Source organism: Diplotaxodon limnothrissa, linkage group LG17 (genome assembly GCF_057381915.1).
Source record: "Diplotaxodon limnothrissa isolate DT_005_m linkage group LG17, D_limnothrissa_male_GT1.1, whole genome shotgun sequence".
NCBI classification, from domain to species: domain Eukaryota; kingdom Metazoa; phylum Chordata; class Actinopteri; order Cichliformes; family Cichlidae; genus Diplotaxodon; species Diplotaxodon limnothrissa.
Genome location: NC_140612.1, coordinates 8157769 through 8174841, shown reverse-complemented (window position 1 = coordinate 8174841; position 17073 = coordinate 8157769). Strand labels below are relative to the sequence as shown.

Below are 17073 nucleotides of genomic sequence, written 5' to 3'. Positions count from 1 at the left end.
CTATAATTAAAAGTCAGATTTCTTGCTGAGCCATAACTGAATCCTGCCACACTCTCACTTTTCACATAAATATTCTTATAACTTTCACGGAGGGATTAGAAAAATGCAGTTGGAGCTTATTAAAAAAATTGACTACAAGTTGACTTTTACATGGATTTTGCAACACTAGCAGGTCTACATTACAGAGTTATAACACAGCTAATATTTTCACTTCCACATAGGGTGTGTTTCTGTGCTACTGGGGCCATTTTTAAGCAGTGCGTTTATCAGTCAGGGTGCTGTTTAAGTCTGTTGCACATTCACACAACCATAACATCCAAAACAAACAGAAAAGTGATAGCACCTACTGATTAACACAGCGTTTGGGTAAGTCACTTTCCTCAAAGAGGAAACATTCAGGTCATTAAACATGGACCTCAATGTATTAAAAGTTGGCAGGTATTCAGCTTTATGTTTTTACATGCAGTAGGTCATTTGATAAGTAGTATTCATTCACCTTGAAGAGTAAAAGAGCAGAAAATAAATACCCTGCAGCACGATCAAAGAGAGAAGCTGGGACAGTGATACTGAGAGTATCCATTTCTTCTCTAACGGTGTATACAATACTGTACCTGCAAGATATGGAAGGAGATCAAGTCAAACACACTCTTGATTTTGTATGCTAGTGCCAGCGAGGCATGTAACATCACACAAATGAGAAGAGCTAGTGAGGAAACTCTTATATTAGATTAAACTGGATGAAACTTTCACAACCTCTGCGCTGTAACTGGGTCATTACAGAAGAGTGAAGGATATGAAGGAAAGAAGGACAAAAGGGTCTATTTTTGCAGAAACTCATTAGAAGACACCTGAATTACTGTTATATTAATTCAGTGATTATATGCAATCATTCTAATAAAGGACCCCCTAAAATTACAAATTTAAAAAAAGAAAAGAACAGTTTAATTATAAAATGTACAGATTTTTAACACATGTACAGACGGCCTTGTGCAGATGATCATATTTCTAGGTGGAGCACACTTACATATGCAAACCCACAAATGTATACAGATGTATGCATGGCCTTCAAAAAAATACACTTAGAGAAAATTAAATTGGAGTAGACAATCTAGACAAAACTTGGATGCTTTTTTGTGCGACTGTCTCTTCTGCACACTAAATGTCCAGTGGTGTGTTCGTTTCTCACATATAACTTCCTCCTCATGTCCAAGTGTCCATTGTTATGTACAATTCAGCACGTGTTGTTATTTCCCTCGTCTTTAAGGACCTACCAAGGCTTTCCCATCTTCCCTACAGAAAGGGCCATGACCTCAGATCCCAACACTTCACTTAGAGGACAAAGAATAAACATCCCATGCCAGCACAAGTGGGGAAAGCCCCTGGCCTCCTTCTACAGTCTTATCCAGAGTCTGAGAACAGTTCCAGACCTGCCACTGATGACCTTAACCTTGTTTACATTGTAGATGGACTCAAAGCATTAGCAGCAAAACATTTGTATCTTATCATGAAAAATCTGGATCTTTTTTGAACAAACTGATTTTCTTCTGCACATGTAAATATGTTGTCCTGAACCTTTTATGAGTTTTAAATTTGTTGAGACATAACATAAATGAAGTTCTGACAGACATAACTGCAATAAGGAGAGGAGAAACGAGTAATGTATTAGCAAATTCATTATTTACATAAAGTTTTGCATGCTTTGAGAAAAATCGTACTTCAAATTACATTGTTGATGGCATATTTCTTTACAACAAATGATCTCATTAGCAAAAAAGTGTAGTACTTCCACTAAAGCTAACATTTAAAGCTGCTTTAATATGTTTATTTTAACAAAGACTACATTTAAGGCAGGGTAGAATTAGGTAAGGGCTTGATTAAAGTAGATGCTTTGAAGAAGCATTCATCCTTGGACTTGCATGACTGGTTCACCACTAAACTCTGGTTTCTGAAAGGTTTCTGAAAAAAAAAAACTTTAATTTTACTATCTGATTTTTTTTCTGTTCACATTTTACTTTATTGAAATAGCACTCAGACCAAAAGACAGCGATTTAAAGAAAAACACATGCTTGCCAAACTTACTGACAAATCCAGTAGATGCTAAATACAGTAGATGTTTTACAGCACGTCACGCAAAATGAACAACGTTAAAAGTCACGATTCAGGGTGAGGTCACTCACACTGAACAACAACGTCATTCATTCCCAGAGTCTGTTGAAGCAGCTCATCTACAGCATCTTTAAACATCTTTCAGCTCATTTCTATGGTCTTATGTATTCTCTGCTGATTCAGGTCCTTCCTGTAGTTCTTATCATTGGTGTTTCAAACTGTGGCAGAAAGTAGAATTAAAGAAAAAAAATGCTATGTAGGCCTACTGTGTACTACAGCATCAAACAGCAGATCAAGTAAGTGGTTAGCTGGTTAATATACCGATGTATTTAACAGAAAAGAATGAAGCAGGGTTGAAATGAGAGGAAATACTGAACATGTTCATCATCAGATGTGACATTAAATATTGTGTCTACTCAGCATGTACAGGAAGACACCCTTTTCACAGTTTAACTCTTTGCTGCTACTGCACTTCACTGATTTTCCCACAATGCACAAGTGTAGTCACAGGTTAGGTCTTTGCAGCATATACTAAAACACGGAATGCTGTTTACGCAAGGCACGGCTGAAAGTGACATCAAACAGCCCATAGACGTGGTGGTGGACACACACACACACACACACACACACACACACACACACACACAATCATTTCAGTGTCCCAACCTATCTACATATATGTCATCGGCTCCAAGACATCCAGCTGAAGCGTCCTGGAACATATGGAGGGAGGGAGGGAAAGAGGAAGAGTAAGGAAGGGAGATGTAAAGATGCAGGGTGCACTGATGAGTGGCCAGGAAGTGGCCCTATTGTTTTCAGGGTCACCTCGCTTTTCCTTTCAGAGCCTTTCAGAGGTCTGTCCTCTCCAGCGGGCGGCGTCTTACATAAACATGACTCCTTGTCAACCCAAAAAAATCTATCTTGTCTGATTTCCTTTCTGATCTCAGGAGGTCTTGGATAATAGTTTGCATTTTAAATAGTAAGGGGTGGCATTAAACTACAGTTACGATACACAAGAAGAGGGGACGCACAAAGCACGTAACAAACAAGATTATATGATCCACAGCAACAGGATACCAGTGTTTGAGAAAGAAAAAACAAAAAACAGGTTAGACCAGATCATATAGTTGCACCTGTATGTGGGTATTTACATATAAAGAAAATATGAATACAGCTCATAAGTCAAATTCTACCTCTTCCTGGTTTGGCAGTGCAAAAACAACAACATTGGCTCCATCCAGGTCAGCCGTGCCATTGGCCAGAAAAGAGGCAGGAGGCGGGAGTGAGAGAGAGCGTACCTTAGTTACAAAGTTACCTATTAACTGGATGTTCTCGGAAGCAGCTGCTGAGCACACCTCGCTCAACCTTTGCATAACATTTCTCCATTTCATAGGGAAGGCAGGAGAAAATGTGGCTAAGGTCGACATGAAATGTGCGAGCCACGGAGATCTACTCTGACAGGTGACCAGGTAAGGCTTTAAATCAACAGCTTGTAGAAGAGAGAGGTAGCCAGTGTCTTCCACACACTGGGATATGTGTTTTGGTTTGGTTGTGAACTGAGACAAGGAATTATATCTGAATATTGTGCAACAATATCACAATGGGAGAAATTTAAATAAATAAATAAATAAAATAAGGAGTATTTAGCTGTTCCAAAACCATGAAGTGTAACATACTTTTATTTACAACTCAACTGGTTACGACTGAAGGAGGAGGACTGGCAATGCGTGCCTGAACGCATTGCCAGAAAAATCCAAAGTATATCAAAACATAATATGGTTTTCATTAACAGTGGAAATCAGTAACATATTTTTTTTTCCTGCAGTGGAGTCATTTAGTGCTGCAGCAGCTGAAGGCCATTCTTTCTATAGACAGAAAAAACACAATATCAAAGCGTGTTTACATTTCTATGACCTGCACTGCCCTACAAACTGAGCACACAGTGGTTCAGAACTGTGTGCTCACTGCTGTGCTTTATTATTTCAAAGTATATTGTACCATCGAAAATGAGTGCATCTGCACCACCTTCAAAATGTACAAAAGCAATAAGCAGTATTTCTGCTGTGTGTAGTTCCTACAATACTGTTTGTATTGGAGCCCGGGCTCCGAATAAAACACCACAGGCTTGGTAAACTGTGAGCTGTAGGACTTGTCAGCACCGAGTTCTCTGCCAAAGAGAGACAGCAGAAATTGTAGCCAAGTCAGGTGAGGATTAGCTTTAGTTTTAGCTAAGGTTTAGCTAGTGGCTTTTACCCAGCTGTCACTGTAAACGGGAAAAAAGAAGAAGACTTTAATGTTTAACATATGACAGCAGCTAAAAGAGTTCATATCTCAAGAAAACAACCCCAACAACAGCAAAAACATTTTAACCGATATAATAAAAACTCAAAGATCCTAAGGAGTTTGATGCCGACCTTTAACCAAAGGTGAATGTAAAGGTTTTGGAGCAGGTACGTTTTATCTCAGTGATTTGTTTGGGTAAAATTATAACCTATAAGAGAACAGTCAAACACTACAACCTTTAAACCCTTTCTCCCACTCTGTAGTTGCTACTCATTTTAAAGCTACTCAAACCTTTACCTTATTTCGCATGAAGTCACGGCAAAATGGCACACAATTTATGAACTCTTTTACTCATATAGTGTCCGAATGACCCTTGCTGAATACTCACTGACATGTTTTCCACCTGCTGTTTTTACCCCAAACAAAAGAACACCATTAACGGCTCTCTCTCTTTTAAACAGCACATGTCTATAATTTCCCACTTTAAATGTGTGGAGTTTCATTAAGGAAGTGTTAAAAGTAACTTTAAAATATCAAATAACGTAGTTTTTGGTCTTGCTGCAGGTTGATTATTATCTTTTTAATTAGCCATCCCTAAGCTTGGGTTTATTCTTTGTGTGGCTGAGGCTTCTCTGTTGACACTGCCATTATTCCAGGACCAAAAGACAAAAACCAAACATGTCATTTGCGAGTTCATTTAAGCTATTATGATCTTGGGTATAGTTAGACAACGCCAGCACAATACACTAATCATTTTTCAGGGCGTAGCTTTCATACTTCCAGTATGTGAGTTAAATAATCAGGCTAATAAACAATGTCTCTGCCAGCTGTTTTTAAACCCACTGCTCAATTAGTTCTTGTGCCTATCATCACAGACAAACAATAGCATGGCCTGACTCCTCCACACATTTACAAAGGAAGACAAAAATACAAAACTTGGCAGTGGGATAAGAGGCAAAGGGGGAGGCCTGCACGCTGCACTGTGGATTGTTGGGGTGAGGGTCACCCAGAGGACGGCTTGTGGTTTGAATATAAATATCGGTGATTATTTCAGCCAGGCAGAGAGCGTAAAGTGTGAGCTGAAAAGTAAATCCATTTTTGTGATAAGTGCTTATCAAAAAGCCTGTTTTTCATGTCTGATTCTGGCTCGCTGTTACATAAGTTGAAAGAAGTTTACCATATAATTTGGTGTCACCTCCTGTTGCGTAATCAGATTTGAAAGCATCAAACCGCTTACAGTTAGCCTTTTCAAAGGAGCCTCATCACACTCCGTGAGCGGAACATAATTTTGATGTTTAATTCAGTTTGATGACAGGGAGAGCATTTCACGCCCTCTGGCCATCATTAGCGTCTACAAACTGACGCTGGACTCACAATTTGGAGAGGTGAAACAAAGTAAGGCTGCAAAAAACTGGCTCCTTGCGTTTGAGAGTGATATTCAAACACAGGTGCAAATGCAGCTTTTTCACAGATGCAACTTCGCATACAAGCACAAACAAATGTACTGCGGCAGTGCGCAGTCACACTCTGACACACATATTCTTGGCTCCGGGTTGATGTGTATGTTTTGCTACGCCTGTGTGAGGACAGAACGGGAAGAGATAAAGGCAGCTCTGTCGGTGTGTTTACAGCCAACACTGCTGAAGAGAATAGCCTAAGAAGATGAAGGGGAAGTCGCCTAATGGCCACAGCTAAGGAGCTGGAGCTCTCTTGCTGTGAAAAATCACCTCAGAGCCAAGAAAGCGAACAAGAAACTTTAAGCACGCCCTTTAAAACAACCACCACTATTTTGGGGGAAAGAAAGACACTGTAAATTCGTCTTTACATCTTTATAAACCATAGTTGATTTGAACTTTTTTTATGAAGCTGGTACAGGAACAAAGTCATAAAAACCAAAGTCATAGTTGTCACATTGTGGGAACCAATGTTCTGCGCTCTTCCTGTGAACTGTGGCGGAGCAGGTCACCCAGTCACTAAGGCCTAATTTCAGTGGGTCAGCCTTCTGAATAAAATCAGGCTGCAATATTCATGACTACTCCAGCACTTCCCATCACTGCTGTCTATAAATCAGTCCAGCCAATTTGCAAACCAAACCAAGATGCATCAGTTTGGTTTGCAAAAATTAATTTAGATGTTATAACAGTTACAGTTTACATGTTGATTTTTTTTTACTGCCACTTAACTGCTTTTTCTACAGTCACACTAGTGGAAACAGTGGTTCATCTGTGGCAATGTGATAAAAATAACAAATCTGTTGTTGTATAAGAATATAGAAATTCACATTCACATTAACTTGCCCACAAAAAGAGAGGTAGCCCCTGCAAGACAACGATTTAACTACAAAATAGCATAGGTGCTTATCAACCATGTTTTTATATAGGAATACACCCAGAATCCAAGAGGTTGGCAAGCGGTTGCGATGCATCTATTGCAGAACAACTCCCAAAGTGTAACATTAAACGCTAGGTGACAAATCGTCGGTGTATTATCCTTTTGGCCACCCAACACGTCCCTATATTACAAGTTCAGAAAAACTAGGAAACATGAGAACCTTTTGAAATGAATCTACACATGTACACTTATTTTACTTAAATCGCTTTGGAAAACACTATCTAACATGATTAAGGTGGTGGTCATGGTTAGGGCTGAATTGCACAGCTGGAACGTGTGTTACCGTAGGAGCGTCATTCTATTCGATTTCATCCACGATATCACCTTTCCCGTTCCCATGGAACGCTTCCGGACATGACAAATCGTCGGTATATTACGCGTCGGGAGTGAGAACAGGCTGTGCAGATAGATGCATCGCAGACAAGCTGTGCTCATCAGTGCAAACCAACCCAGATCAACTGGAATGTTATGACAATTTGTCTGCAATTATAAATTTGGTGGCAATACTTGCAAACCTTTTCTAATCTGTATGAGAGTAACTGTAGTCCATCTGAGACACAGTGATTATGTGGAAACAAGACTGCCTTCCAACAGGCAAAGGGCAATTGCCTTGTGATGTAAAGTGTCAATACAGTGTTGCTTCTTTTATTTAACTAAGACACATTTCTATATTTATAGTGAGCTATAAATCTATCTACAGTCAATATAAAGGTTTTTAGCAACCCCCCCCCCAAAAAAAAAAAAATAAATAAAAAATGTTATGATCTAAAATCTAGATCACAAACATAAACATATACTGTAGGTCCTAGTAAAAAACAGTTAAGAATGGACATCACGGACAAGAGCAAAACTTATTTGACTGCATTTTTGCAGCTCCAGTGTAAATACAGGGGGTCAGCCCGTAGTGCTGTGCATGCAAATATGAGTCTACTTTGCAAATAGCTGTGCATAAAGGTTCTCTTGTGGACGACAGGTTTGTATTTGCATTAAGAACATCGCTGATATGCTACTGTCAACAAAATACAACAAGTGGAACAAGCGAGTTCCTGAATGTAAGCAGAACACGGGGGTTTATAATCCAGTGCGCGTTGCCAATTCTGGAAATATGATAATACATTTGACAGCTGGTTAGCTAATTTTTTGGGGGAAAAGTGGGTGGAAACGCCGATTCTGGCTCTGTCAGGGAGGATCACACGTGTATTAATAATGTGTTTGTTTCATTTCATAAAAGCAAGATTTGTTTTATCGCTTTAAAAAATTGTGATCTTTGCAGACATCAGTAGAGAGTTCTGGCTTTCAGCCAAACTAGGCAGGCTGTTCCCCATTTCTTTTTGCTACACAACACAAATGGAAGTGAAGTCCCAAGATGCTGCACTTTTCCCATGTGGCTCAAATTAGATGGAATTTCCTCTCAGCACTGATTTTCCATGAAATTCAATTTTAATTTTTCTATAATAAACAACAAATGTAAGATCTTCTTGCCCATTAAGTCTGAAGTTTTGTAGGAAGCTGTTAAACATGCAAAGTTAAGATTCCTTCACACACACACTCACAGATTACTCATTTTGCCAGTGTTTTGTGTAGCATAAAGGAAGGGTTCTACAGTATGTGGGACTTCCTGTTTGTGACACACTTTTCCTATTGTGCATGATATCCTCCTGATTTCCTGACAGCCCGTGCTGAGTGATAATTTCAGTATTTAAAAGAACCTTTAAAAGAGCTTCCTTTAATGATGAAACACTCACTCTCCATAGATACTTAGTGAAATATTTAAGCCGTTTGATTGTTCAGTTTCGTTTTGTGTGGCTTAGTTATGAAATATGCATTTAATGCCACAAAGATTTCAAAGCACCAATGCACATGGGTATCGTTTACTGGTAATCTACATAACTGAGGAGCTTTTTTCCCCAGTTTTGTAAGATGCCTTTGTAGGAAAGTGTGTAAAATAAAAATATTCATGCTTCTTTTCTTCTCTTTTCTACTTTCTCCAGATCCATATGTAACTACAGCAAGAGGTCTGTAGCTCATATTTCATTGCATGCATAAACCGATTACGATACCAGCACCATTCAGCTGGTACTGAACTGAGGCCTCCCCCCCAGTCACTCAACCTTGCCGCCAAGCGGCGCTCTGAAAGTTAAACTCCTCACTAGTCAACAGACAACTAACTCCCTCATCTGGGGAGATGCCAGCCCTACAACATCACTTCTGAATCCTACAGTGGCTTTAATTAGATCAAGGCAATATAACACAAACCACTGAAAAGTGCCAGCTTCAATTAAAAGGAGTTCAAGGGTCTGCTGGCTCTTGTCGAAAGAGAGTGACATATGTGTTTGACACGCCTGCAGTCCATGGTTTCACGCTTGAGTTAATGGTGCCGCAAAGCAAGAGGAAAGCCTCATTCATCAAGAAGCAAACTGAACTACAAAGTGGAGGTCTCTTTCTAGAAGAGGCTGTACAAATAAGAGGCAAAGCTAAATGGAACCATCACTAAATGACACAGCTTTACCAACAGCAGCAAAAAATGGTAAGAGTTCAGTTGTTTTAGTAATGTCAGATAGAACGTTTATCAGCAGGAAATTTGTCTCTGCATCTGCTCTAACGGCAGAAGACAGTAAATACAGTTCCCCATAGTTGAAGCTTAATGCGGGTATCTGGGTTCTTTCCACAGTTGTGCCACCTCAAAACCACACTGATTAACTGGAATGGGACTCCTTGTCTTCTCTTACAGACACTTTGACAGCCAAACAGACCGGTCACAGCTGGGAGTTCTTCGTGGCCGTCCTCGTCGCAGCCATCTTGGTCACTGTTATTATTGCCATTATGGTTAAATATCAGGTGTTTCGGCGCTTCCTGGCGAGCTACAGACACACGCGGCTGAGGGAGAGTGATTCTATTAGCCACTGTGACCCATCAGGTTTGCTTTTTATGAATTCAATTTTAGAGATTACTGCATGCTGACATTTGTTTGTATGTTCAAAACCGAAAGCCGAGCCAATGCCCAGAGTACATTTAACATCTATAAATTCATGCAACAGATTGGATAAGAAAGCATTACACAAGAAAAATAGCAATATGAAAAAAGTGTACTTGTGCTCATAGTGTGCTTTGTCACAGCCTAAAGCATTTTTTTTTAAATCAACAATAGACCAAAAGATTATGTGTATGATGAATGACAGGAATTATAGGCTACCTCTGCAGTTAGTGTTAGCGCTACAGTGGTTTCCAGCTCATTGTCTTTGTTTTCCGGCCCTGCTGCTTGTGGACAAAATAAACAACCAGCTCCTGTAGATGGTCAGAAATTAAAAGCAGATAAAAACAGAAGCAGTCCTTAGAAGCTGGGGGAGACCAAAACGCAGCACAACAATGACTAAATATCTGAGTTTAAAAAGACAAAAACACTACTGGAGATCAGTGTCCAGTGCTGTGTTCACAGTGCATTGAACTGCCTCCAAGTGGAAATGAAAATATCATCTAAGCCAATGAACACATAACAACACGGCAACAATTAATTTTTGTACTTCGGATGCCATGTCCTGGCAAATAGCTTGCATAATGTTTCCAAAAATGAGAAATGCTGACTTACAGTTGAAGCAAAACCAGACTGCACAATTATCTTTTGAAAATCTTTTATTAGGCTTTTATTAGGCTGCAGGAGATCTTCTGTTTAGAAGAACTGTGTCTTTAAGAGCTAATACAGCAATTAAGAGCTCATAGAAATTGATACCTCAAATCCAAAGCCGTCTGCGCTCTGTTGACTTACTCGGCGAGTCTTTTTATATTTGCAAATGCTGATAACATGGTTGGACAGAATGACTTACCGGACTTGGTTTCTAATGATTCTTGGCTGTGGGTTTTTTTATTTGCTCTCTTCTTCTTTTCTCATTGTTTTCAGGCCTGGAAGTGGGGTTTACCATGCACGGAGGACGTGGAATGCATCCTCACTGTATGCCTCCAGTGAGCGAGGAGGATGACGACGGCTTCATTGAGGACAACTATATCCCGACAAGTGAGAGACAGAGGGCCGAGAGAGCGGCCGAGAACATAGAAGAGGACACGGAGGAAGAGATTTATGACAGTGAGTTTAGCATTGGTTAGAAGGGATGTCTCCACACCTTCTGAACCACTGTTCTGGTATTTGGGCCAGAAGTGAGCTATCCGTTTAACTCCATCTGATCCTTTTCCATGGGTTTTCATAGTTTCTATCTCAAAAACTGATCCTTGGTTAACAACTGATTAGATGCATAAAGATAAAAAAAAATCCATTATTTCTGGAGAGCTTGGAAAGGAATATCCTGATGTCAAGCGCATTATCATGGCAGTAGTTCTCAGTGTGGGAGAACATTTCAACATGTTCTTATGAGAATAGGCTTGCGTTAAAAACACATATCATGGAAACTGCTGGATTTTTGAAAATGTACTTGAACAAATCTCCCATTAAAAAAATAAGTAAATTTTGTTTAAAAAAAACAAAACAAAACAAAATGTAAGTATACCTTTAAAAAAAAATGTAGGTACACCTTTTTAAAAAGGGAAATACACCTTTGTTTTTGTTTTGTTTTTTTGTAAAAAAAAAGGAAGTATACCCTGTTTAAAAAAAAGAAAAATAGGAAGTACGCCTTCAGCTTCAAAAGCTACTATTTTTCCTGTTAGCAGGGATAGTTAGCTTTTTTCATAATTCTTTGCCAGTCTCTGATATCAGCTTCATACGATTTTCTTGATCACTTGTCCTTTCAAAATTCTCAATTACCTCAGCATCATTTCAAAGATTTTTTCCCCCATTCCAGAACTCCGTTTATTTCTCTTCATTGGTATATTTGAGAGTGTGCTAAGTTCTATTCCCCCTTTACTCTAATGGCCTCAGGTCATAGCTGAATCAGTGACTGATTAGTGACAAGCTGCCTAATTTGTTAGGCCTTAGTGTAACACAGTATAGATGTACAGCTTCCTCTCACGCCTCTCATGCAAAGCTGCATTTGGTGTGGGAAACATAGCTAAGCCAGTTTTTTTAGCTGATTAACTGATTACTTGATTTGATTTGATAGCACGGATTATTAATTAATTAATCGTATGCCGACGCATAGCCATAGTTAAGTAAGACTGACAACAAGAGCATACATTGCTTTGCTCAGTGAGAGTACTTTAAGTACCATGTACTGTACAACACTTGCACCGTTTTCTTTTAAAATGTTTTTTCTGACTTTCATTGTAATAATTGTATGGTTTTGGATGTTGCCTTACAAGAAAATTACAAGAGTCATATCATTCATTTGTGCTGTTACGGTACATTATTATTATTATTATTATTATTATTATTATTATTATTATTATTATTATTATTATTTTTTTTTAATCTGCCACAGTCATTTTTTTTAAATTAAATTGTACTGCAGCTCACATATATCATAAGCAGTACTTGCAGTTACTTTTCAACCTTTTGAATCCTGTTTTTAAGAAACTGCACTGAGATGTGTACACAAAGTCAGCTAGACCTCAATAAATATCTACCTGTAAGTGAAACCCTTGCTGCATTGTCATGTATTTTCAACTGAAATCTGTCGGGGTTATTTCTGAGGGCTATTTCTCCACCATTAATTTGTGTATTTTGCTTGTCTCACTGGACACAGAATGGAATCATTACACTCACCTGTCCATTTAAACTTTGCGACGATGCTATAAACAACCATAATAACGCCTGAAAGTGCGCCTCGAGCAGAGGCCTGCAGCGCTTCGGATCCCAGGAGACGACGCCGATGATGAGAGGGGCTGACAGGTCTGTCAAGCTGTCAGCCGAGGCACCCGGAAACACGGCGTGTAAAGTTGACACCGAAACCGGAAAAAGACGATCTCGCCTTCAAAATAAATGGATAATTGAACGTTGTTTGCTATGATGGGTGTGTCTCATGTCTTAGAAACCCCCCACCCACGCACCCATCACTACCATGCCAAAAATCAAGAAAAAATAATGACTAAATAATACTTATAATAATATTACCACTCCCATTAATCATCACTTTTCCTTTCATTCAGAAAAGGTTAAACTTATTTTTTACGCTGTTTAATCTATAGATATAGATCGTCTTAATGTCACAGTAATGTAAATCAGATGGCAGCCTATTCCTGCAAAATTATTGTGGGCTGTGGGAGTAGAAAAAACGAAACCATTAATATTTTTAAAGTAATGTGCCACTGAATGTATTATTTATGAAGAACAGAAACATTAAAATATGATTTGCTTAAGGTATTTGGAGTTATTTATTTAAAAAGAAAATAGCCGGAAGTCGTATTTCCGTGACAGTAGCTAGCTTGATGCTACGATCCGGAAAAGCAGCGAGTTGCAGCGAAACGCGTTGACTGTACAGTGTGGAGGAGAGGAGGAACGAGGATGATGGGAGCGAATCGTATTCCACTCAAGTGACCCATATCTTACAGTAGACCCAGATATTATTTAGCCTACTTCTTGTTCTCGAGGATTTTTCTCCGTGAAGATGTCGGCGTCAGCGATATTTATCCTGGACCTGAAGGGAAAGGTAAGTTTGTGGCGACTTGTTGGTGAGGAAGTTGACATTATCAACGCAGCACCTGCCTCAAGATAGTCAGTTTGCCAAGAAAGTCGCACAGGATATTTTCATTTTTATTGGCGTAATCTGCAGCTGTACATCACATGCCGCATACACTTTTCTTTGTCGAAAACTCTTTGCTAATTTAACTCTGAACCACCCGTACAGAGCAGACAGGAAGAGAAGCTCAACTTGTCAAACTCGTTTCACCAATGTTCAGTATACACAGAGGGCTTGTTCTTGTGCAGCGATGCAGCCTTTATTGTACGTGATGTGTCCTATTTCGAGGTCTAAAACTTTACCTTGGGCAGCCCTTACATGCCATGCAATAAACCGTACAGTGGTTAGTTTAAAATAATGGGGATATGTGTGTGGACATGAGGATGACATACATTAGAAATACATCTTAAGAGACAAACTCAAGTGAAATGCTTGAGGGTTAGTGATCTCAAGGTGAAAATGTCATTTATTTGTAAATTTGTACTCATCAGTTAATTTAGCTGGGTGCCTTACAAAAAATCTGCAGTCCTAAAAGTAAGGATTTGTCACTTTTATGTATTTCATGAATACTTATTTGATATTATTATTATTACATAACCTTAATCAGTCCAATCTAATAATTTCAACCATAAATGTCATAAAAAGCAACTACCCACAGCAAAATGTGATGTTTTTAGTTGATCTAGTTTGTTTGGGTAGCTTACAAACCCATCACTGTTTTGGTTTGCTCTCGTAAAAGCCTGAGAAAACCTGCTAACGTTCACATTAGGAGACAAGTCTCAAGTTTATTTATTATTTTTGCAAAAAATATACTTATTTTTATGTTGATCATCTTACCAGAATACTGAAACACCTGATTTAAGTGTTTCAGTTCTAACATGTGTGTAAGTTTAGTTAGACAAAACAAGTAACAAGTATCTGTAACCATAATGCTAGGCTTGGTCTACCACCTGACCAAACTATTTTAGTGATTAATTGATTGATTGATTGATTGAATCTTTATTTTGAACATGTTGAAAAAGTATAAAAAAAAAAATAGAATTAAAAGAGACAAATGAACAAAGCAAACAAAAGGAAAACGAGCAACCACAACTCCAAATAACGTCCATGTTCAAAAAGGAGCAGGAAGAAGCATAAGCTTATTTAATCCCACCCCTTTTCCACTATCTAGTATCAATAGACTACAGAAATACCTCCTTGTAATTACATTATATGTTATGTGTAATTTTTTTTTTTTTTTTTTTTTTTTTTTAATATATACACATATATGTTTCTATCTATCCATACCTACGTATATACACACATACGCACATATACACATTTTCAATAACCCCATTAACACCTGAAGGATACACAACCTACAATTTTATATATATTTAATATATATATATATATATATATATATATATATATATATATATATATATATATATATATATATATATATATATATATATACCCATACCAACAAACCCGTGCATGCGCACACACATGAAAATATTAGACAAGAACACCCTATCAAATCTCTACCTTTTCCCTGTACCCTGTAAAAACCATATCCTTAAACCGCTTTTTAAACTGCGCCATGCTTGGACATTGCTTCATATCTTTACTTAGTCTGTTCCACAGCTTCACTCCACACACAGAGATGCAAAAACTTTTTAATGTTGTACGGATACGAGGATGTTTTAAATTTAATTCCCCCCTCAAATTGTATCCCCGTTCCCTTTTAGAAAACATTTTTAGAATATTGTCAGGAAGCAGGTTATTTATTGCTTTATATATAATTTGTGCTGTGAGAAAATGAACCAGATCTGTGAATTTTAGAATTTTTGATTTTAAGAATAGTGGATTTGTATGATCTCTGTAACCAGTTTTATGGATTATCCTTATGGCCCTTTTTTGTAATATAAAGACTGATGATAGCGAACATTTGTAAGTATTGCCCCAAACCTCTGCACAGTAATTCAAATACGGTGCAATCAGGGAACAATAGAGAATGTGGAGTGATTTGTGGTCCAGAATGTGTTTTACTTTACTCAAGATTGAGACACTTCTTGAAATTTTGTTATGTATATGATTTATATGAGACTTCCAGTTTAATTTATCATCTATAATCACACCAAGAAACTTATGTTCAAGTACTCTTTCAATTTCCACACCATCTACATGAATCTGCACTTGTGCATTTCTAAGGGAATTAAAATGACAGAGTGTGGTAAATTTTGACCCTATTATGTTGTATAGACTTCCTATTGTGTCTCTCCTTTATCTATGACAGCTATTCTAAAATGGTTTAATGTAATTATAGTTTTACAGTGATTTTTCTGCAAGAGGATTGGAGTTAGTTTCAGGGCTCCTGCTACTCTAGACCTAATAGCTGTGCTCCAGTGTAAAACATTAAAATGTGGTGATTAAAGTGGAAAGTAATGATAAAATAATTTTGAAAAAGCAATATTGCTAAAAATGGTTAAACTAATGCATAAATATATATATTTGTTTTTAGGGTCTGTTGATGAGCCTGGAAAAGACCTTTCCATTATCCTTGCCCCACCGGCAGCCTATTTCCCGGAAAAACACTATGAAAAGCTGTACACATTCACAGTGGGAAACATTTTTAGGATTATAAATATCACAATGTTACATATAAATATACAGCTGGAATTATAAATGACCCCAATAACTCATTAAAAGGATAAGACTATCTTCACCATGTATTTTCTCTAACCGTAACTTATTCTTAGGACAATGAAACAGTGTTTGTGGAAATGATACTGAAAGTCATGAGGATCATAAATGACGCAGTACTTGCTGTTTTCATTAATTTTTGTATTTTTTTAAGTATTTCTACAATTTCTTACTACTTCATATGACTCTATTAGCTTGTAGAGTTAATTTATGTGGGGCCAAAAAAAAAAGAATTGTTGAAGAAGCCTTATATGCTTGACAACATTACCCATTAGGGAGAAGGATCAGTCCCGTCGTTGCCTGGATGTCTTATCGTACAGAATAAAGGTTTTCTCTTTCCCTCTCTTGCGTTCTATCCATCTATCTCTGCCCTGAGGCAAATCAGTAGTATCTCTTTGCCTTCAGTCTTCACCCTCTCTCTGCCCTGACTAGATGAGGTCCTCTGTTGTAGCAGAAAATTGTGAAACAAATCTGAGATGGAAAAAAGCATGAGAACAGTCCCAGTGACACTGTAGATAAAAAAATAATATTAAGGTTGTAGTCATTAACCCAAAGCAGTTATGGATACATAGGTAACCTGCTTAACTGTACAAATCCATAGACCTTTTGAACTATTGCTACTGCAGAAGTCTGTTGCATTTTTGTGTTTTCAAGTGTGCCAACCTACCCCAAGCCCTCGGTGCCTCCTCATGGGCGCTAGACTGCACTTGCTGGGTAGACCTAAATGTCAGGCTATTGAAATCAGCATGGCATCATTTGTTCTCTGTGATTCCCAATAGAATTTTTAATGAGCGAACATGCTCAAGCTGACTTTTTGGGTTGTAATGAGTAATGGCAGATTCCAATAGCTGGAGGCTAACATCTTCAGACATATAGTATATTTGCTCAAGGGGCTACAGCTCTTAGTTTTTGTAATATATATTCAATTATGTTGGACAATGCACATTCATCAACATCATAATGGTAATGTGCAAAGACTGACTCATTTCGATTAGCTTTTTGTTTAATTGTTTAATTTGTTTAATTTAATTGCGTCCACCATGAA

The 17073-nt window shown here is 38.0% G+C and overlaps 2 protein-coding genes across 2 annotated transcripts in view; both read left to right on the top strand.

Moving 5' to 3' along the window:
• Positions 1-3443: 3443 nt before the first annotated feature.
• On the top strand, positions 3444-11259 carry lg17h1orf210 (linkage group 17 C1orf210 homolog). The gene is made up of 4 exons (XM_085376274.1): positions 3444-3575; positions 8772-9307; positions 9512-9697; positions 10676-11259. The coding sequence occupies exons 2-4, from the start codon at positions 9259-9261 to the stop codon at positions 10876-10878; spliced, it is 438 nt and encodes a 145-aa protein (XP_085232400.1). The 5' UTR covers positions 3444-3575; positions 8772-9258; the 3' UTR covers positions 10879-11259.
• Positions 11260-13253: 1994 nt separating this feature from the next.
• Positions 13254-17073, top strand: part of ap1m3 (adaptor related protein complex 1 subunit mu 3) — a 34944-nt gene continuing 31124 nt past the window's right edge. The window contains exon 1 of the mRNA XM_085375816.1: positions 13254-13310. Within this exon, the coding sequence (XP_085231942.1) occupies positions 13269-13310 (42 nt within the window). The 5' untranslated portion in view covers positions 13254-13268. The remainder of the gene's footprint in view (positions 13311-17073) is intronic.